The sequence below is a fragment of the Tenrec ecaudatus genome, chromosome 6 (assembly GCF_050624435.1).
Source record: "Tenrec ecaudatus isolate mTenEca1 chromosome 6, mTenEca1.hap1, whole genome shotgun sequence".
Classification (NCBI taxonomy): Eukaryota; Metazoa; Chordata; class Mammalia; order Afrosoricida; family Tenrecidae; genus Tenrec; species Tenrec ecaudatus.
Genome location: NC_134535.1, coordinates 75177668 through 75199747, shown reverse-complemented (window position 1 = coordinate 75199747; position 22080 = coordinate 75177668). Strand labels below are relative to the sequence as shown.

Sequence of the window (22080 nt, the reverse complement as noted above, 5' to 3'; positions counted from 1 at the left end):
CGGTCCCCTGACCGGGGGGCGGGGCGAGCGCGGGCGGTCCACTGACGGGGTGGGCGGGGCGAGCGCGGGCGGTCCACTGACCGGGGTGGGCGGGGCGAGCGCGGGCGGTCCCCTGACCGGGGGGCGGGGCGAGCGCGGGCGGTCCCCTGACCGGGGGGCGGGGCGAGCGCGGGCGGTCCACTGACGGGGGGGCGGGGCGAGCGCGGGCGGTCCCCTGACCGGGGGGCGGGGCGAGCGCGGGCGGTCCCCTGGCCGGGGGGCGGGGCGAGCGCGGGCGGTCCACTGACGGGGGGGGGGGAGCGGCGGTCCACGCGAGGACAAAGCATGCCCGTGCGGGCGCCGGGCGCTTGGCTGCGGGGATCGCCGCCGTGCACCGACGGAGCCCAGCGCCGTGGCTTTCCTGAGAGCTTCGAACGGCAGGAACGAGGTCCCTTCGAGTGCGGTGGAAGCATCCTCCCCCGTCAGCCAAGTGGACTCGTCCAACGCCGAACTGGCTGGAGGGTTGGGCTTCATCCCCGGTCGCGGAGAGACACGGGAGGGGCCGTCTTGGGAGGGGAACGTGTCGCACGAGTAAAGGAAGCCTGGTGGCGCGTGGGGCCAAGCCTTAGGCTGCTAACCTCAAGCTCGGCAGGGGGCCCGGCCGGGCCTTCCTGGGGGGCTCTGCCCCCAAGATTGCGTTTTCTGCTCCGCAGGCTCAGCGGGGCAGCCCTGGGGGGCAGCGCTCACGCACTGGGCGGCTCCCGGGTTCCAAACCAGCAGCCTGTTGGGAAGCGCATAGGGGAGGTTCCGCCCTGCTGTCACAGAGTGGACCCTCGCAGGCCCTGTGCGTCGCCGTCGACGCCGGTGGATGGGTCTCCCTGCAGAATAAGTGACTCCCGGCGGTGGACAGGTCTTCCTGCAGAGGCCTGTCCTTGCTGTGAATTCTCTATGCAGAGGACAGCTGTTCGCAGCCCACCTCCTACACCCCCCCCCCCTGCAGTGCGTCCAGCTAGAGCTGGTGGTGCCAGCAGTTAATGTGTTGGACTGGACCGTAACAGACATTGGAGCGAGGGTCAAGTCCACGCCGAAAACGCTCACAGCCGCCCATCCCCTGTGGTTCCAAAGACGGTAACTGTTCATGGGAATAGAATCCTGTCTTTCTACCTCGGAGCTGCTGGTGGGTTTGAACTGCTGACCATGGGGACCCCAGCCCAACCACTACTCTGCCCTGGCTCCATAGTCTACCCAGGGTCAGCTCCCAAGAAAGGTCTGGTGCATCCCCTTACAGACGGTCGCGGAGAGGAGACGAGCCAGTCAGGGTGCAGTGTAGCAACGATGAAACTTACAACTTTTCTCTAGTTCCTGTATGTTTCATTCCCACACCTCCACTATCATGATCCCGATTCCACCTTACAAATCCAGCTAGACCAGCGGATGTGCACTGGTATGTACAGATAGGAACTGGAAACACAGAGAATCCAGGACAGATGAACCCCTCAGGACCAGTGGTGAGAGTGGTGATACCGGGAGGGAAGGTGGAGTAGAAAAGGGGAACTGATTACAAGGATCTGCATATAACCTGGACAACAGAAAAGTGGGTGAAGGGAGACGTCAGACAGTGTAAGACATAACAAAATAACAATTTATAAATCATCAAGGGTTCATGAGGGAGAGTGGCAGGGAGGGAGGATAAAAAATGAGCTGATATCAAGGGCTCAAGTAGAAGGCAAATGTTTTGAGAATGATGTTGGCAACAAATGTACAAATGTGCTTGACACAATGGATGTATGCATGGAGTATGATGAGAGTTTTATGAACCCCAATAAAAGGATTTTTTATAAAGTAACTATATTTTATTATTTTAAAGCTTTTTATTGGGGCTCATAAAGCTCTTATCACAATCTGTACATACATCAATTGAGCAAAGCACCCTTATACATTCGTTGCACTCATCATTCTCATAATTCACCTTCCACTTGGGTTCCTGGAATCAGCTCTATTTCCCTTTTTTTTTCTTCCCACTCCCTCCCCGCTCCCCCAAAATGATTTTTTTTTAAACACAACAAAAAGCAAAGAGGAAAAGAGATAGCACGCACACACAAAGGAAGGGCCGGTGATCTGGTTTGAACAATCAGCCTCTGGGCACATAGCTGTACTCTGACAAGCCTGGGACTCCAAGTTCATTTGATGGCCACTGGTTTTGCGTGGCTTGTCTAACTGCAGCCACAGGCTTAACATGTTGAGAAGCATGCATGACGTTCATGAAAGAAAAGATCATTGGTCTTTTGAAGGTCTTGTCCAGCCTCTGCTGACATGAGGGAATTTGGCCTACTACAAGAGGAACCTTCCTGGAGGATAATTACCTCCTGAATAAGGAATCCTTTGGGGGGGGGGAAAGAATTTATTTCTGACGCTTGAAGGAAAGTTAGAAAAGGCTTTTCTTCCAGTTCAAAGGACGGTTGAGAGAAGAGTGAAAATACAGACAAAAGAAGGATCAGGAGAACTATAGGATTAGAGACAACAGAGGAAAGATGCCATTGGAAGAGTGTTTTGACTTGCTGGCTCTAAATTAAAGCCATAAGGGTCTAAGATAGGCTGGATGAACAGTCTGGAGAAGAAAACAACAGGACTGATGGTTCTGGGGGGACATGGGAGAGGGAGAGGAGGGGGAAGGGAGGTGGTGTTGACCAGGGAACAACAAGTGATCCAAAATCAGTGGCAAGGAGGGTGTGAGAGGCCTGAGGGATTCATCAAGGGCAATGTAACCAAGAGAAATTACTGAAACCTAAATAAAGTCTAAACATGATAGTGGGACAAGAGGAAAGAAAAAGGAAATAGAGTAAAGAACTAGGATGCAAAGAGCTTTTATAGAGGTCTAAATACAGGCATGTACATATGTAAATATATTTATATAGGATGATGAGGAAATAGATCTGTGTGCATATAGTTATAGGTTTAGTATTAAGGCAGCAGATGGACATTGGATCTCCACTCTAGTATTTAGTCAATGCAAGAACACTTTGTTCTATTAAACTGGCACTCCGTGATGCTCACCTTCCCGACAGGATCAGTGAAGACAAATGGGAGCATAAGCAAATGTGGTGAAGAAAGCTGATGGTGCACGGCTATCAAAAAATAGAGTGTCTGGGGTCTTAAAGGCTGGAAGGTAACAAGTGGCCATGTAGCTGAGAAGCAAGAAAGCCCACATGGAAGAAGCGCACCAGCCAGTGTGACCACAAGGTTTTGAAGGGATCAGGTACCAGGCATCAAAGAACAAAAAATCGTATCATTGTAAATGAGGGGGGAGTGCAGAGTGGAGACCCAAAGCCCATCTATAGGTAACGGGACACCCACACCCTTACAGAAGGATCCTGGGGAGGAGATGAGCCAGTCAGCATGCAGTGTAGCAACAATGAAACATCCAACTTCCTAATTCTTAAATGCTTCCTCCCCACAACTATTATGATCCCAATTCTACCTTACAAGTCTGGCTAGACCAGAGGATGTACACTGGTACAGAGAGGAACTGGAAACACAGGGAATGTGGGATACAGAAGGATTTTTCCCAAGCTGTCTCCCCAAATATATGCCAAACAGCTGCTTGCGAATGACCATACACTTGGAGGTCATCAGAAGTAGGTCTCACGGAGAGCTATCAACCATCTAGAGCAAGCAGACACCACTGTTTATCCCACAACAAATAGGGCCCACTCCCTTCTGATAAGGATAGCAGTTGTCTGTTTCCTTGTAGGAGACCCCAGAGAGGTCAAAACTGCCCAAGGATGACCAAGGTTAGGCTGCCATCTTGAATTTAGGATCCGCCCATCTTGTCACATGTATACCCCCAATCCCTCCTCTTCCTATTGTGTGTATATCCCTAGACCACCCCCGCTCATTACTGTATTACCTATAGCACAACCCCTTCCTGTGATGTATGTCCTCACCTGTAATTAGGGGGTTTGCATGTCCCCAGAGAAGATAAAAAGCCTGGGCTAGCATTAAAGGGCTCTCTCTCCCTCCACGTGGACCACCAAGCAGGGCTGAGGTGAGTATGCTACTATGAATCATGTCTGACTCCATTTATTTCAATACTTCTATCTCTCATGCTCTCTATAACTTTACTATGATCTTTACTTACTATCACTGTACAATTGCGCCTACCGGACCCATAATGATGTGTTAGGGGCTGGCTTCCCCTGACAAGGAAATCCGGGATGGATGATCCCTTCAGGACCAGTGGTGTGAGTGGCGATACTGGGAGGGTGGAGGGAGGGCGGGTTGGAAAGAGGGAACTGATTACAAGGATCTACATATAACCTCCTCTCTGGGGGACAGACAACAGAAAAGTGGGTGAAGGGAGATGCTGGACAGGGTAAGATATGACACAATAATTTATAAATTATCAAGGGTTCATGAAGGCAATGGGAGGGAGAGGGAAAATGAGGCACTGATATCAAGGACTTAGGTGGAGAGCAGGTGTTTTGAGAATGATAAGGGTAGCAAATGTACAGATGTGCTTTACACAATGGATGGACGTATGGATTGTGATAAGAGTTGTATGAGCCCCAATCAAATGATTTTAAAAAACCCTGAGGGTCAGAGCCTTTCTTCCTAGGTATAACCCCCACCCCAAAAAACATACACACACACACACGCATGCACGCACACACTTTGCTCCAGGTATCAGATTGTCCTCTTTGGGTCTCCTGGGGTTTACATATCTTCTATCAGGAAGCCAGTCTGGGGAATGTCAGGCAGAATTGTGAAGCTGTTTAATTTTCCTAGATTCTAAGCTCCAAAAAACCAAAGTGCACTGTCATGGAGTTGGCTTTGACTCAGAGTTAGGGGGCCCATAGAGTTGTTCAGGCTGTAACTCTTTGCCGAAAGAAAGAGGCAGGCTGCTACCTCTTGCTCCTGTGAATTGGCTTGTGGGTTGGCGCTCCCATCCTTTCGGTTGGCAGCCGAGTCCTCTAACCACCACAGCACCAGGGCTTCTGTTCACGGCTCACTTATTCTCTATTGAAGGCTGGGAGCTTACTGGCCCAGGGCCTCTGAAGAGATCCATCTTGCCAGAATGAACACACAACCCAGCCAGTGAATGTAGACCGGTTTATAGGGCTTCATAAAAACAAAAACCCTCACTGCCACCAAGTCCATACTGACTCCTAGTAACCCGCCCCCTGCGGGCTTCTGGGAGCGTAACTGTTTCGGAGAGTAGAAAGCCTCATCTTTTCCCGTATTTTTGAACTGCCGACCATTCAGATTGCAATCCAGCACATAACCACTGCGCCACCAGGGCCCCTTAGAATAGCTCAAGCCCACCCCCCACCCCTCACCCCCGTGTTCCCTTTTCTCAGAGGGCCAGCCTCCCGTTGATAAGTGGGCTCTACTCCATTACCCTCCCCCAACCTTGGTGGTCCAGTTGCATCTTGATCTGGGGCTACCACCCTGAGCTCTACCCGCACGCCCACCTCCATGAGCAACCCCGCCTCAGTGCAGAAAAATATCTCCCCAAGTCTTGAACTGCCTGCCCCTTCACTTCTGTCCCTGGGCCTTCTGGGAGGGGAGGCCTCCAGCTTCCCTGGTCCCTTAGAAATCCAGAGCCATACCAGTGATCGGCAATGGGATAAAAGTCAACCACTTGGGGCTGGCTCCCTGTGCTTACCCTGTGGGTTAGAAGCGACATAGGACACAGGACGATACTTCTTTCCCAAGACACCACCACACACCCACCTTCCTGTGTCTGCTGCACCATCATGCTCACACAGTGACGGGAGGTGGGCGGGAAGTCTGCACCAACCAGCTCATGAATGCAACTTGAAAGATTTCACACAGCAAAAGGGGCCAGGGAGGGGGGGAACATACATAAATTAAAACAGAAAGAAGTACGTGCCCCTCCCTCCATTCTCTTTCTTCAGCTAAGGGCTGGTTCAGCCCCTCCACAGAAACCCAGCCGCTTCCCTCGCTTCCTTCTCTACAGGGCTTGGGTCTTCAGTTCGGTGGCTTCCCCTGGGCCCTCTGGTTGTCCACTGGGGTCGCTGGGCCTGGCTCCCTTGAGGATAGAGAGCCTCTCAGAAACACTCTTGAGCCGAGGGAAGAGGAGGAAGTCATAGATGAGGGTGCCCAGGCCTGCTCCAATGATTGGGCCCACCCAGTACACCTGGAGGAGGAGGAAAGGAAGGGGACAAAGGCTGGGGAAGGGCCAAAGGCAAGGCCACCCTTTTCCAGCCTCTCAGTGAACAACAGATCTCCTGGCCTTGGCATGTAAAACTGGGCACGGTGTGAATAAAAATTAGTGCATCTTATTTTGCGTGTGTGTTTGCTTTTTGCAGTGCTAGGCTCTTACTGCCTCTACCTCAAAAACTCATCCATTTTTTTTCTGATTCATCCGATCATTCCTTTACCCCGGACCTTCTTAGCACATGGATAGCCTGCCTGTTATTCCCAATTTGTACTCATTTATATATTGCTTTGAAATTTTTTGGAATTCTTTTTCTTTTAAAATTATTTCCAAATGTTCAGTTTGCATACAGGGCCCATGTGTATTATGGAAGACTTACTGCACACCAGAGTCTATGCAGAGTGTTTCACACACACACAAGGTCCAGATGAAACTCTCATAAGACTCCACTGGATGTGAAAGAAGCTTAAGGCTCAGAGTAGGTGAGTTACTTGCCCCGGGTCACACAGCAGGCTAGCAAAGTGCTAGAACTGGCCTGAGACTCAGAGCCAGGTGCGCTCTCAACACACGCTCTTCTCCGAGGTGAGATGTGTTTGTCATCACGTTCGGTTGTGTGCCTGCCCAGTCCTAGCTTCAGCGCCCAATAGGGACCGCTGAGTGAAAACCCCTGAGTAACCCGAGAAGGAGAAACATGAGCAAGAGCTGCTCTCTGGCAAACGAAGGGATCCTGCTCACAAAGGCACGCCAAGCTCTGAGAGCCCCGTTGGCTGAGAGGCTCGTGGAGCAGCAAACCTGGGACCTGCAGCCCCCCCCCCCACCAGGCTTCAGGGTGCCCCAGCCCCTCACTCACCCAGTGGTTGGTGAAGTTGCGGGTGAGAATGGCAGGAGCAAAGGAGCGGGCAGGGTTCATGCCTGCACCAGTATAATACATCTGCAAAACACACAGTAGGAACTGAGACCTACCCCCACCCCACCCCATCCCATCCCATCCCGTCCCGGTTCCTCTCCCCACAGCCCACACTGCCCCGGAGAACTGGCAGTCGCCAGCAGCCGACGGGGAGGACAACCTGCCTGCCTGGCTCTCCAAGAGCCCTTGTGGCAAGGAGAGGGCATTGATACCTCATCTGAGGATACGGTGAACCGCAGGCAAAGGCCACCACTGCCTGTGGCTTCAACCTTGGAGTCGAAAAGGACTACAGAGAATAGTCACAGATAGCCGACGAGGGCAGGGTGGATTGCTCTGGGCCAATTAATACACAGGCCGGTGGTTAAGGTTCATGGTTGATGGTGGGGGAGGCAAGCAGCACTCTGAAAACTCAGCAAAGCTTTAGGGACCTTGGAATCCTTGAACTGTCTTCTGCTTACCCCGAAGAGGTGGCCCAAAGTGAGGGAGAAGCCGATGGGCAGGGCGGCCGAGCCCTGACGGCCATTCTGCCTGTCGTCGTACGTGGCCAGGATGCAGAGCACGAACTGCAGTGTCAGGAAGGTCTCCACGACAGCGGCCTGGCCCACACTCACTCCAGGATGCAGCTGGGGAAGGATGGGGAAGGGAGGTCATTGGGGGGCCTCAGCCTTCCTCCTCAAGGTCCCCTGCAGGGGGCCCCTCAGGACATCCATTCCTGGAGAGCAAGGATAACCCAATTCCTTTCACAGCGCTGCATCTGGAGCTTCAGGTACCAGAACAGTCCTTCATCCGAGTGGGATCCGCCTGTACCAGCGTACAAGGCTGAAGACATGGAACCCCTCAGGATAAAGTAAGAGAGTCCCCAAGACCCTGCGAGGAGCCCCAAGGAAGGAAAGCTGTCACTGCATTGAGTGTTTTGGTTCTTACTCTGGACGCTGCCCCGCTTCCCTCCTATGTACCATCCCTTGACCCTCCTCACTCCGACACACACACACACACACACACACACACACACCCTAGATGCCCAGGGCAGCAACTGATCTACCCAGCAAACCCCTTCCTTCCCCCCCACCCGCAAGAAGCCAGGGCGCGACGGTTCCCCATCCGCTTGGTGCCGAGTACCGTGGTGAGCGCTAGGTTTCCTCTGACGGCAGGCGGGGTGATGCTGTACAACATGGCAGCCCCGGTCACGGCTCCCAGGAGCTGGGCTACCATATAGCAGAAGGCACGGAGTAGCGACAGCTGAGAGCCCACAAGAAAGGCGAAAGTGACCGCAGGATTGACGTGGGCTCCACTGAGGTGGCCCACAGCCTGCACCAGGGTGGCCAGGGCCAGGCCAAAGGCGATCGCCACCTGCAAGACATGCAGGGGACCCGGGGACCAACGCAGTGAGGCCCCCAAACCAAAGAAGACGTAGAAAAGGGTAGCAAAGAACTCCGCGAAGATGGCCCTCCAGAAGGAGGCTGACCGGAGCTCCCACATGGCGGGGCGTTGGGCACAATGCCTGGGTCTTGACGCTGCCTGGCCCAGCCGGGTGGATAGGCCCCTTTATAGGGACTGCTCAGTCCCTGGGAGGGGCAGGCTGAGGTGGCCGGCCCAGCCTCTTAACCCCTTCACGGATGTGGAGAGCTGGGCCAATCCCACGTCTCTGATAAAGCTGGGGGATTTTCCCTGGCCTCGTTCCGGGCCGGCGCAGGGTGTTAGCAGACCTGAAGAGCCTCGGAAACAGGGGGACCCAGCCAAGGAGATGGACGTTTGCTCTTCAAGAAAAAGTTGGGTCCAAGGTCCTGACTGGCATCTCTGTAAGAACATTCTTCGGCTTTGCTTGGGGGACAGTCCAGCTGAGTTCACTACTGGGGTATGGGACTGCCCTCCTGGGGGGCCTCCAGGCTCCTATGAGTACCAAGGTAAAGGTGGGGGTGGGGGGAAGACGTGGGGTGCACCAGGGAAGTTGCAGAACTGAAGAGCATGCTTTAGTTTCTCTGGGATTAGAGGGCCTTTTCCCATTGGCTAGTTTGGGCTGCAATTTGTAGATCCTGCAGCTCTGGGGCAGAATAGTTCTGCTGTGTCTGCTTTCTCTGTGCACAGGGCTCCCCACCCCCAGGCCGTGCCAATCCCTCCCTTTCCAAGCCCTCTGCCCTGTCTGCTAGATCATAGAGAGAAAGACGGGGGAGAAGCTACCTTCCCTGGATGCACTGAGGGTAGGGTGGGTATACCAGGGAAGGGCAAAGGGGTCAGTAGTTAAACCTCAGAACCAGCTTAGATCTTATCTTTCCTCTCAAGGCCATAGCAGGGCGCAGGGAAAGGAAGGAAACCAAGTCATGGCTGCGGAACGATGAACTGGGAGAGACAACCCACCCAGGCGAGCAGTCGGAAACCCACCAGCTGCTCTGCGGGAGAAAGAGGAGGCTGTCTACTCCCATAAAGATTCAAAGCCTCAGTATCCTATATGAAGTCACCAAGAGTTGGAATACACTCAGCGAGAGAGAGTGGGTTTGTTTGAGTCCTATAGGAGTGTGGTATAAGTCAGAATCAACTCAGTGGTAGTAGGTTTAAAAAAAAAAAAAAAAGCACCTCACTGTCACTGAATCAATTCTGACTCACAAAGTAGAACTGGCCCTTTGGGTTTCTAAGGTTTCTAAATTGTTATGGGAGTAGAAAGCCTCATCTTTCTCCTGCAGAGCGGTGGCTGGGTTCGAACTGCTAACCTTGTGATTAGGAGTACAACATGTAAGCCACTACCTTGTGGTTAGCTGCCCAATATGTAAGCCACAGGGCTCCTTTGCGGTAGATTCAATGTCCCTTAAAGGAGCCCTTATGGTAGACAGTAGAACCCCGGTACCCAACTGCCTCAGAACTCAACATAATTAATTGGCTTTCGACGTGAAAATGTCGAGAAATTTTTGCATCGGAGCTTGACCAAAACATCAGAATCCGACCCAATGCATGTGATTTTTGTAAACAAAAGCAGTAAGTGTTTAGGTCACTCGGTGTTAGTAAAATGTCACTGAAGGCTTAACTTTGAGAGAGAGAGAGAGGAGAGGAGAGGAGAGGAGAGGGGAGGAGAGGGGAGGGGAGTGGAGGGGAGGGGAGGAGAGGGGAGGAGTGAGTCACCTGGAGAGAGATGAGCCTTCAGGGTAATTCCAACTTATAAGCCAGTAAATTTTACCATAACTGTGTTAACTCTCCCCATATTATTTTACAAGTTCTTCACATCTATAGTTCTTAGGAAACAAATCTTCAGAATGTTTTGTATGCTTTCTTAAGGCCATCAGGAGAGAAAATTAGAGAATCTATAGGAAATGGCTTTTTTGGTAATTTCTGAAAAGAATCTCAAATATAAGGATGAACTAGAGGAAATAGCAAAAAGGAAAGGAAGAGGGACAAACTAAACTGCTAACAAACAAACATGAGTCGGGATATGTTCTGGGTACTCCTAGGAATGATGGGCGGGAGGAATGCCCTGCACTTGGAGCAGTTCCTCAAAGGCACCTTCTGTTTCAGAATCTAATTGCCCGATTGTCTGCCCAGCACTGGTCACTTCTCCCTGGCTGACTGTGGTTCTAGTAAGGCCTAGAGGTGACCTTTTCTGGCCTATTTTTGGAGATTTTTCCTATTGTCTTCTCCACTGTCACTGACTTTCCTCTTTCCCTCCCTGACTCTTGAAATGCAAGTTCATGGAGATGACTAGGGAGTAGAAGGATGTGCCTGCTTCTGTGTCAGCCTCTCTGGTTGATAGAAGCTCCAGTGAAGCGGAAGCAGAATAGCTAAAGAAGAGAAGAGAGCTTGGTAGGAGACGCCAGGAAACCAAGACGGGGAGACTAGAGACCCAGGGGTGAGCTGGTGGTCTCAGTACAAGTGCCCTTGGGGAGGCGCTGGTCGGGAGTGCTCTCTGCTGGCACTTGGCTGGTCCAAGATCAAGGAAGCAGACAGTGGAGTCTGCCCGTAGCCTGCATGAGTTGAAGGACCTGCAGTATTATTAACTGTTCCACGCAAGTGAGTTGAACTGAGCCCTTTGTACTGAGCTGGGTGGACTAATTAGCCATAGATTCCTTCTCGCTGTATAAATCTATCCTTTTATATATAATCAAAAGTGTCTTGGCTTTGTTTCTCTAGAGAACCCTGCCTAACACATCTCAATATGTGTATTTCATAAAAGTGGGATCATCTAGTATTTGTACTTTTTAATTTTATTTATTGTTTTTATTAATAAATCATTTTATTGGGGGCTCTTACAGTTCTTATAACAATCCATACATCAATTGTATCAAACACATTTGTACATATGTTGCCATCATCATTTTAAAAACGTTTTCTTGCTGCTTGAGCCTTTGGTATCAGCTCTTTTTTCCCTCCCTCTCCCACCCATCCAGCCTCGTGGACCCCCCGATAAATTACAAGTTATTTTATATCTTGCACTATTCGCAGTCTCCTTTGCCCCCACTGCTGTTGTTCATTCCCCTGGTGGGTGGGGTGGGGGATTCAAACATTTATATCTAATTTCACCCAGCATAGTATTTTTTTAAAACATTTAATTAGGGGCTCATACAACTCTTATCACAATCCATACATATACATACATCAATTGTATAAAGCACATCTGTCCATTCTTTGCCCTAATCATTTTCTTTCTTTTTTTTACATTTTATCAGGGGCCAGCATAGTATTTTTAGGATTCATCCACTCATATCACAGCATGTATCAGAATTTCATTTCTCTTTAGGTCTGAATAGCATCCCACTGCATATGCATGCCACATTTGTTTCAGCAGTGGATGGAGGCTTGAGTTGTTTCCACTTTTTGGTTGTTGTGAATAATGCTGCAATGAACGTTGATATGTGTGTGTGTGTGTGTATTCCATACTTTTAAGTCTCTTGGGTGTATACTGGGAGTGGAATTGCTGGATCATATGCTACATCAAAAATTGAAATATGCATTCATTTGAATTATGGTGTTGGCAAAGAGTGCTGAAAACACCACGCATTGCCAAAAGAAAAAACCAATCTGTCTTGGACGAAGAACAGCCAGCAGGCGCCTTAGAATCTAGGATGCTGAGACCCTGTCTCATGAACTTCTTAGAACTAAGACTGCTGACACCTGCCTCATGAACTCCTTAGAACTGACGACGCTGAGACCCTGCCTTATGAACTCCTCAGAACTGAGGACGCTGAAACCCTGTCTCATGCACTCCTTAGAACTGAGGAGGCTGAGACCCTGTCTCATGAACTCCTTAGAACCAAGGCCGCTGAGACTCTGTCTCATGAACTCCTTAGAACTGAGGAAGGATGCTGAGACCCTGCCTTATGAACTCCTTAGAACTGAGGAAGGATGCTGAGACCCTGTCTCATGAACTCCTTAGGACTGAGGATGCTGAGACCCTGCCTTATGAACTCCTTAGAACTGAGGAAGGACGCTGAGACCCTGTCTCATGAACTCCTTAGAACTAAGGAAGGATGCTGAGACCCTGTCTCATGAACTTTGGACATGTTATCAGGAGACCAGTCCTTTGGAAGGGACATGGTGCTTGGTAAAGTAGATGGAGTGACAGGGGACGACCTTGGACAAGATGAGACTGACGCAGTGGCTGCCCCGGTGGCTCAAACATAAGAACGACGGTGAGGACGGCACGGGAGTGGGCAGTTTTCCCCCCCTTGTACATGGGGTCGCTGGGAATCGGAGGCCATTCGAGGGCACCTGACAACAATATGTTAAAATCCTTATTTTTAGTTATTTAATTTCTTGTTGCGGTTGAGGAATACACAGCAGAACATGCACCAATTCAATCGTTTGCACGTGTCCAGTGCAGTGACGTTGATGAGTCTTCAGGCGCTGCAGCCCTCCTCGCCCTCTTCTTCAGAACTGCCCCTCGCTCTTTAACAGAAACACACTGCTCCTCAAGCTTAGCTTCCCAAGGTACTGATGTCAACTTACTCCGATAGAGACAGACCGTTCTTTAAGAGAGTACAATGTACAAGGAAGACAGTCTTTCCATTTTAAAAATACATAGAGATATTTGGGGTCTAATTTTTAAAGATTACCTCGGGGCAATAATTTCAGGGATTTGTCCAACCACAATGGCTCCCGAAAGTCTGGAGTTCATTTGAATTTGAACTTTTGTTCCTTTTGATCCCAGGTGACAGAGTGGTTATATGTTGGGTTATACTGCAAGTCAGCAGTTCAAAACCACCAGGAGCTCCCTGAAAGAAAGATGAGGCTTTCTACTCCCATGAAGAGTTCAGCCTCAGAAAATCAGGGGCAGTTCTGCCCTGTCCTACAGGGTTGCTATGAATCAGCCTTGACTCTATGGCAGTGAACCAGGGGGGGGGGGAGGGAAGAGTTCTTCCTTTTGGTCAGGATCCCAGGACTACTCCATAGAATCTTTGAGCAAAACATTCAACAGCTATGGACTACTGGGACTTTAGATTCTGTCTTGTTGAGATGCACAACATCCTTCAGAGGCCACACCAGAGGACTCGATGTGGAAGCCCCACTAAGTGAATGAGCTTTATCTCAAATTCGCCTGTAGGAGTTAAGACATTTTAAGAAGATTTGAGACGTATAGATGACTGCTATTCCAAGGTTATGGAATTGTCGCTCATTGGACTTTGGTTCCATCTCTTATTCTGAGGGTGCCCAGTGAACGGTGGCCTAGAACTACCATGTATTCACTATTGTAATGCCCTCCTTGCTTTCTTATGGCGTGTATTAGTCTGGTAGGCATGGTTAGAATGTGCGTTATTGAAAACTTTGCTCTATCACTAACCCCCATGGTTTGTGTAAATAGTGTCTAGTCACTTAAGCATTTAATCTGTATAAGTCGACATTTCATGCATCGTGTACTGCAGCCTGAAGCCAGCTATACTTGTATAATTTCCTTTTCTCAACAGTGTTTTAAATTCTATAGCACTGGATAAATGACTGCCAATAGAATTACCTTATGCCCTAGGAGGATGATGTTTAATGTTCTCATTATAAAATGATAATGTGTATAAACATAAACTAGAATCTCAACTAATAAAAAAAATAATGCAGGCTGACTTCAACCAACTTGAAGTAAAAACTTTGAAAACAAAACAAAAAGTGAACTAGGGAGGGACATATATAAAGCATTGGATTTTGGGCTCACACTTAATTCTAGCCCCAATCTAAGAAAAATTAATTCTTATGCCATGGTCCTGCTTAATGCTTACCCTCATGAAGAGATCACTAAAGATTATCTCAGTCTGTAGCAAAGCATGGTGAAGAAATCAGATGGTGCCCGGCTATGAGGGAAAAACCCATCTGGGATCTTAAAGGCTTGTCTTCAAACCAGCAGCCAACTAAGTGAGGAAGAAGCACACCAGCCTGTGTGACCCAAGGATTGTAAATAATTAAATACACATGAAGTGGTGTCAGAGCTAAAACTGTGAACACCCAGTTTTCAGAAAGCTACGGATGACAGTGGAAGTCCGCTGACCTCAGCCCGGGGGTGTGGACAGCCTTGCTGTCAGAGAGAGCACGTGGTCGATTATGGCTGATGCAGTTGGATTAAAATGTAATGCCTTATCACTTGATCTCCCCTTTGGCCCATGTGGAGGAGCCCTGGTGGTGTAATGGTTACATGCGGGGCTGCCATCCCCATGGTCGGCAGTTCCAAACCACCAGCAGCTCCTTAGGAGAAAGACCGGCTTTTTACTCCTGTGAACAGTTGCAGTCTGGGAAACCCACGGGCCGACATGAGTCAGCAAGCACTCCAAGGCGAAGAGGTTTTTATGTTGTTTCGTTTTACCCATTTTAAAGTTGTTCCAGTCGTGACTACTTTGTTTTCTTTTTGAGTCTTTTCTATGTGGGTCTACCCATTGTTGTTAGCTTGCTTGCTCCTGTTTGTTTGTTTTTTAATTTTCTGTATATGAAATCCAGGGTAGGTGGATTGATCGAGAGTAAGTGGATTGTTAAGGGAATGGCGGGGAAGTTAGGGGAAATGGGGAGCTAAGAGCAACGCATATGAGAAGAAAATGTTCTGAAACATTGTGGTGATGACTTTCAACCTTATGAATGTGACTGAACAATTAAATGTCATTATATGGGAAGTGTATGCCAATTAAATGATTGTGAAAACAACCAACCAAATAAGCAAATTCTTCCGACTGGAGGCAATTAATCATGCATTCTACTTCCTCTGACTCCTGACTCTCTCCTTCATCTCCTTAGTTGCTCCAGCGGCTAACATTGGTACCTTGGATGGTTGTTAGCCTGGAAGACCGCAGCACTGTGCAGTGAACCGGGAGGTGGGAAGAAACAATGAATGACCAGAGGTAAATTAAGTGGGGTGTCCCATAAGACCATGGCCCTAAACCTACAAACCAAGTTGTTGTAATTATTGCACGGCAGTTGCCCAGTCAACCTTAGAGAGGATGCAACTTATTGGCATCGATTACATTGATTGGCTGTGCAATCTTCAGCCTTAATCAATGTAAATTTTCCATCACCGCAAACAAACTCAGTGTCCCACAGTAACTAATGGGCCTCCCAACCCTTTCTCTCCTCCTCTGGGCCCTGGGAGCCACTGAGGCACATCAGTCTCGGTACACCTGCCTGTCCTTTTGACGGACCAGGGCTGATCAGCCTTGGAGCTGTGTTCCTGGGACCCAGTGGTCCTGAATGTATTCTGCCATTTGATAGAGAGGGTCTCTTCTTCACTCCCAGAGACGCTGCTCCTAGAGAGGGTAACCCACAGTCAGTCTACAAAGCTCAGGAACCCTCCAGGCAGAGGCATGTCTTCTTTCAATTCTCCACAGCAGGCCCCACGAGACCACCACAGCCACCTTTGGGGGTGTCCACAACCAACTCCCCACCTTCCCAAAGCGGCTCCTCAGCCAGCTCAGCTCGCCAGGACCTAAGGGACCACCCAGGTTGGAGTTCCATCAAAATACCTGCTCGGCTAATTTTACAGGGTTGTGTGAGGCTCAAGTAAGATATGTCCAAGCAATGCAAGCATTGAGTTAGCCACCTTAAGTCAAAATATAAATGGATTGATGCATGAATCGGTCAGAAACACACATCATGTATTATTATTAAGTATTGAATAGCCTCTCCAGCAATTCCAATGTGGGTGAACGGAGACATGGTCCTGAGGGGCTGGGTGACCCTTTCTCTCTGCTTCCACCATCTGGCATCTCTATTCTTGCCCCACACTCAGAATGCCTGGTCAGCATGGAGCTCAGCGACATTGTGGGCAGTTTCAGCAAGACAAAGGCTCCAAGGGATCACAAGCCAGCCCAGCAGTCCCTGCCCCCCCCCCGCCCCCCTCTCTCCCGCCCTGTTAATGCTTTGCTGACTCCTGACAAAATGCCCAACAATCACTGAGCTCTGAGTGCCTCACCCCTTGCCCAGGCCTAGTTAAGGACTCCAGCTAGCCCTGGGGCAGAGCAGGGTCCTCCCACATTAGAAACTGGACACTCCGAAACATCAAGTAACAAAGGGGCTGGCTCATCCTGCTCTAGCTGTCATCTCATGTCCTGATATTCCCCAAGCTTCACCTGCAGTGAATTCCGACTTCCTCTAGTCTAGACCCTCTCCTTGGATGACCTCATGTATGTCCTCCTCCCCCTTGAACTTCAGAGACATTTACACCTGGTTACAATGACCTCATTCAGTTAGCAACCTACAAGTGGGCTTCGGCTCCTGCCCCTCTCCTCTGTCTCCCATTTTGTCAGTCACCATTGTCCCACCAATTCCAACCCTTGGATCCCTACGACCACACACTGTCTGACGGAGTGGCTTCTCCTCATGTCTGTCTTTGTTTTTAGTCTCACTCCCTCTGGAGCACTCTCTCTATCCAAGTATCTATTACTGGTCATGTCCCTGTTTAAGAGCCTTCACGGGCTCCTGAATCCCTGAAAGACTAAGCTCCCCACCCCGCATCCTTCCTCATCTAGTCTCAACTCCTCCTTGTCTGCTCTCTTTACTCAACGCGAGACTAATAGGACACTTCCTGCGGTACCTCAAACATCCCGTTCAGTTTAATTATCCAGCGATTCCGCCTCAGCGGTTCCCTCTGCCTACAATGTCATTTCCCCCCTCTTGCCTTAATAGATTAAAAGTCTATGAAGAATGGTTTATGGGCATAGTCAGAGTTGACTTGGTTTGTAGCAACGACAGGTAAATAATCTGAATGAACAGAGTGAGTTAATGCGATGGACAGTCTGTGAGCATGAAATAATACAAGCGATGACAGGCAAGTCGTACATGTGACAAGGGACCCCAAGCAAGTCAACCAAGTAACCGGGTGAGAGATGTATGCTTGCTGCAAGCCCCACAGGCAGGATGGCATGGAGAAATCCTGCAGAAACAATTCTGGAACCTTCTCATTATTACCAAAATATTAAGTCCTGACAGCAGGACCTTTCTAAAGGAAATCTCCAGGCACTATGCTCCCAAGCTTCAAAGGCCTAGAAACCAAGCTTCCCAGCGTTCGATGGGACGGAAAGGCTTGGCCAGGCTGACCCCTGGTGGAATGATTGTGCCACTGCACAGCAAGCAGGTAGACAGAAGGTAGGCAAAAACCCAAGTATATTCTGTATGCAAAGGGGGATACAGGGGGGTGGGGGGACATAGGATAGAAAATAATCCCTTTTATTAAGAATTCACAACCTAATGGAGAGATGCATAGCTGTTGATGCTTCCTATTTAAACGTTCCCTCGGAGACTCCTTAGAAGGCTGATGCAGTAGTCCAAGAGGGAAATAAGGTGCTGGGACTGCGTTACAATCAGATGTGGGAGATGAACGAGACAGAGTCAAGAGTCAGGTTTCTGGCCTGGACAACTGGCTGGACCCGGGTTACAGCTCACCAGGTCAGGGAATATAGGAGGAAGTGTGTGGAGGAAGACGAAGAAGTTAGCTTCGGGAATGTTGGGTTTGAGGTGACTAGGGGATAGCTAAGTAGAATGTCTAATAAGCTGTTGGACATACAGATCGACCTGGAACCCAGGAGAGAAATATGACCTCAGAGGATTAGAGTTCTTCTCCAACAGGTGATGGTGGTTTCACCAGAGTAGAGAAGGTACTTTTCAAGCAAAATGAATACCATTTCACGCAGAGGAATACTGCTTCTCAGGCAGAGTTAAGAAAGAGCATGGTTCACAGGTGATTAGAAGTCAGGCGGCAAGGTAAGGGAGGCAGATGAGACCTCCTTTCTCTCACCTGAAGGTTTCAGTACACACAGTTCCCTCACCTGCTTAATCACCTCTGCTTTTATGCCACGAGCAATTCCGGGAACTCTCTCCCCAACACTCCCCCATAGGCTGCATTAGGGGCGTCTCCTCTGCTTCCTACGCATCCTGTAATCCCTCCCATCATCTCTCTTATTGGAACCGCCAAGATTCTCATCCATCCCGCAGCTACACCTCATACGCAGGAATTGTTTTATGAGAAAGAACAAACAAGGTAGGCAGCAGCCAAATCACGTAAACCCTACTGGCCGTGACTTCATCCTGGAAGACACGCAGGCACATTAACTGTATAATCAGATTTACTATTTAGAAAACTCACTGGTGGGATTAGAATAAAAAACCACTAGCATGGGATTCAAAATTGGCAGATGGAAGTTAGACCAGTTTAGAAGCCACATTACAAGAAAAACCCAAAGAAGGCCACATCCAATTGGAATGGTGGCTAGGACTTTGAGAGGGGGAAATAATTTTGTTCTATTTTTTTTAGGAGGGTAAACATTACAGCTACCCCATCCCCCAGAAGTCTACGCAACTTTCCAAGACTTCTGGGAGAGTTGTCTGATTTTTTAACAGCTTTATCTAATAAGGTATTTAATGATTAGACATCTAGGCTTGGTAAAGTGGAGGGGCAGCAAAGAGGAAGGCCATCGACTGCGACGAGGAACTCCAACATTGCAAAGATAGAGAGCACAGTGCAGGACAGAGGGCAGAGCGGTGTTTCCGTGGGTTGTGCACTGGGTGGCTATGAATCAGAACCGACTTGATCACACCGAAGAACAGACACCCAAGTCCTGAAAAGTTCTCTGTACTTCTGGGCGTCCTAGAGATATACCCGCAAACCAACTCCTTTAGTACCTCAGGAATGCCCCCTTGTTTCTGAAGGACCTTACTTACTCTGAAAGAGCATACAGGTCCACCAGCTAGAGTTATACACTGCCGTGTTATAAACTCTGAAACCCAAGGGGGCAGTTCTATCTTGTCCTATTCCACTCTGGCAGTGGGCTTGGTTTGTACTTACTTTAAAGCAACCTGTGGTGGAAGTTTAAACTTGCTTCCCCTTCTCCAACACCTGTATCTCTAAAGTTTTGTATATTCCATGGTACTTGTTCTGTATTGCTGTATAATCTTCAAAGACGTAGCAGTACATTCTCCCATCACAGGGAGTATAAACAATAAACAAAAATTTTGCTCTGTAATAGTGGCAGTCATTTCTCTATAGCACTGCCCACTGACAATCGACAGCAAAATCGACATTTACTGCACTTATTATAAACAACTGCCACTTACCCAGTAGCTCTACTTGTCAAATTGTAAACTAGAGAATTCTCATCGCACTTTGACTAAGGCCTGGACATTCTAGTGGACCTGAAAGTGGTTTGTCCGAAGTCGTACGATGGAGCTAAACTCTAATTCGGCAATCTAATCCCAAACCCAATACTTCCGCTTCCGCGCAGACGCTGGACGCGCGGCTCAGCTCCGGGGGCGGGGCTGAGCTCCGGGGGCGGGGCTGAGCTCCCGGGGCGGGGCTGAGCTCCCGGGGCGGGGCTGAGCTCCCGGGGCGGGGCTGAGCTCCCGGGGCGGGGCTGAGCTCCCGGGGCGGGGCTGAGCTCCCGGGGCGGGGCTGAGCTCCCGGGGCGGGGCTGAGCTCGTGCGTCATCACGCTGCGCGGCCGCCGCCGCGACCACGTGCGCGCGCTCGGGCCGAGCCGATGGCGGGGTCTAGGGGCAGGGGGCGTGCCCGGCTCAGCCTCGGTGCAAGATGGCGCTGCCCTTCGCACGTCCATTGCTGCTCCGCCGCTGGGGGGCCAGCCGGCTGCGGACCGCCGCGGACGCCCCGAGAGGTACGGTGATCCCTCTGCGTCCTCTTGCTCCGGAGCGCGCGGGGTCCGCCTGGTGCTTCCTGAGCAGGCCCGGGAAGCAGTGTCGGCCGCCGGCTCCACGCCCCTTCCCGTCGCCGTCGGTCCCGCTAATCCCACTGGGAAGCCATTCAGTTCCATGAACTAGCGGCCCTTCCTCAATGGGAGCCTCAGCCTTTGAGGCTGCGGGCGCACGCGCACATTCACGCTCCCCCCACCCCTCCCGCAAGCAGCACCCCCGCTGCGACGCTCGCTTATTCTAACCCCGCTTCTCTGGAGACCGGCTGCTTCACGTCGTTGTGTACCGACAACTTGAGGACTGGGGCTCCTGTCACCATGCAGTCTCTCTGCTCTGCCCACAGGCATCCATTTCAAAATGGAAGAGAAAACCGCCCACAGCAGCCTCGCACTCTTCAAAGGCGATACGGGTGTCAAGTATGGTCTGGTGGGATTGGAGCCCACCAAGGTGGCCCTGAATATGGAGCGCTTCCGAGAGTGGGCAGTGGTGCTGGCGGACACTGCGGTCACCAGCGGCAGGCACTACTGGGAAGTGACGGTGAAGCGCTCCCAGCAATTCCGGATAGGCGTGGCAGACGTGGACATCTCCCGCGACAGCTGCATCGGTGTTGACGATCATTCCTGGGTGTTCACCTATGCCCAGCGCAAGTGGCACAGCATGTGGGTCAAGGAGAAAACCCCGATTGAGGGCATCGGCCAGCCAGAGGTGGTGGGGCTGCTGCTGGACTACGAAGCCCAGAAGCTGAGCCTGGTTGATGTCAGCCGAGTTGCCGTGGTTCACACGCTGCAGTCGGCCTTCCGCGGTCCTGTAGTACCTGCCTTTGCCCTCTGGGATGGAGAGCTGCTGACCCACTCAGGGCTGGAGGTGCCTGAGGGGCTTTAGTCTGTGTGCTACTGACGCCCCTAATCATGTTCTCGGCCAGTCTTGTGTTGAGGTGTCTAAGCTTTGCCCCCCAAAGCCTTTACTTTCCAATTCACATTGGGTCCTGTGCAATGTCTTGGCCACCTTTCTACCCGGCCCTGAACGTGAGGCCTAAGCCACACTCGTCCCCCTGCTGCCCCCTAGTTACACCAGTGTCCTGGGTCAGCATGTCGAGCCTTCTCTGAAGACTTGCTGTCCCTGTACACAGACCTGACTGAATGGATTCTGTTCTGGGCAAGTCTTTAAGCTTTATTTGAATTTAATCCCTTTGATGCCTCTCCCTCTCTTGCCTGTGTGTAACTTCAGCTTGATCTTGGAGCGCTACCGACTGGCTCCAGAGTAAAGCCTTCCTACCTCTGGCTGGAGGAGTGGTTCGTCGATTTGGCCTTTCTCTTCAGCCCATGCAGAATCTGGGCTCTGCTCCCTCAGTAAATGCTGGAGAACTCAGCCCTCACCCAATACCTCAGTGCCACAGCCTCTCAGTCCCTCTCAGCTGCAGCTCCCCACCCTGAGTGCATTCGCCTGAATCTGCACGCCTGTGACACTTGGCCAGCCCCTTCTAGTCTTTGTGCCAGTTACAATCATGACCAGAGAGGAAGAAGAGAACGCTTGGGAAAGATCTAGAGGGGTCGTGCTGGACAGCGTTGGTTCCTGAGGTGGTCTCTCTCCCTTTCTGCCACCGTTGGAACTTCTCTGGAGGGTGGCCTGAGGTTTCGAACAACCCATGGCTGGGCCTGCTCAAACCCAAGCCTCACTTGGTTACCAGATTGCACTTAACCTATAGCAGTGTCTGGGGTCAGGGAAAAAAAAACAAGTGGGGTGAATGAATGTTTATAGGAACTGTGTATTGTTGGGGCCCTGTCTGACCTGGAGGCGCTTTTTTTTTTTTTTACCCGAGAATGGTGATCAAGTTGGATACCCTTTGGGGAGGTGGTCTGGGCTTAACAAAACGAGTGATTTGTGTAATTAAAGTTTATTTGAGCACAAAATACTTTCTCTGTCTATAAAAT

General features: G+C 50.4%; 2 protein-coding genes across 2 annotated transcripts; one reads left to right on the top strand and one right to left on the bottom strand.

Annotated features, from left to right (window-relative positions):
* Positions 1 to 5332: 5332 nt before the first annotated feature.
* Positions 5333 to 8546, bottom strand: MIP (major intrinsic protein of lens fiber). The gene is made up of 4 exons (XM_075552814.1): positions 8187 to 8546; positions 7526 to 7690; positions 7011 to 7091; positions 5333 to 6139 (listed from the first exon to the last, which is right to left on the bottom strand). Exons 1-4 carry the CDS (start codon positions 8544 to 8546, stop codon positions 5954 to 5956), a joined length of 792 nt encoding a protein of 263 aa, XP_075408929.1. The 3' UTR covers positions 5333 to 5953.
* Positions 8547 to 19961: 11415 nt separating this feature from the next.
* SPRYD4 (SPRY domain containing 4) lies at positions 19962 to 22047 on the top strand. Its single transcript, XM_075551463.1, has 2 exons — positions 19962 to 20115; positions 20493 to 22047. Exons 1-2 carry the CDS (start codon positions 20034 to 20036, stop codon positions 21029 to 21031), a joined length of 621 nt encoding a protein of 206 aa, XP_075407578.1. The 5' UTR covers positions 19962 to 20033; the 3' UTR covers positions 21032 to 22047.
* The last annotated feature ends 33 nt before the right edge of the window (positions 22048 to 22080 follow it).

Coding starts and splice junctions, on each gene's coding strand:
- SPRYD4 (XM_075551463.1), top strand. CDS start 20,034: ATGGCGCTGCCCTTCGCACGTCCATTGCTGCTCCGCCGCTGGGGGGCC. Junction 20,116..20,492: donor CGCCGCGGACGCCCCGAGAG/GTACGGTGATCC, acceptor CTCTGCCCACAG/GCATCCATTTCAAAATGGAA.
- MIP (XM_075552814.1), bottom strand. CDS start 8,546: ATGTGGGAGCTCCGGTCAGCCTCCTTCTGGAGGGCCATCTTCGCGGAG. Junction 7,691..8,186: donor GAAACCTAGCGCTCACCACG/GTACTCGGCACC, acceptor ATCCTTCCCCAG/CTGCATCCTGGAGTGAGTGT. Junction 6,140..7,010: donor GCAACTTCACCAACCACTGG/GTGAGTGAGGGG, acceptor CTCCTCCTCCAG/GTGTACTGGGTGGGCCCAAT.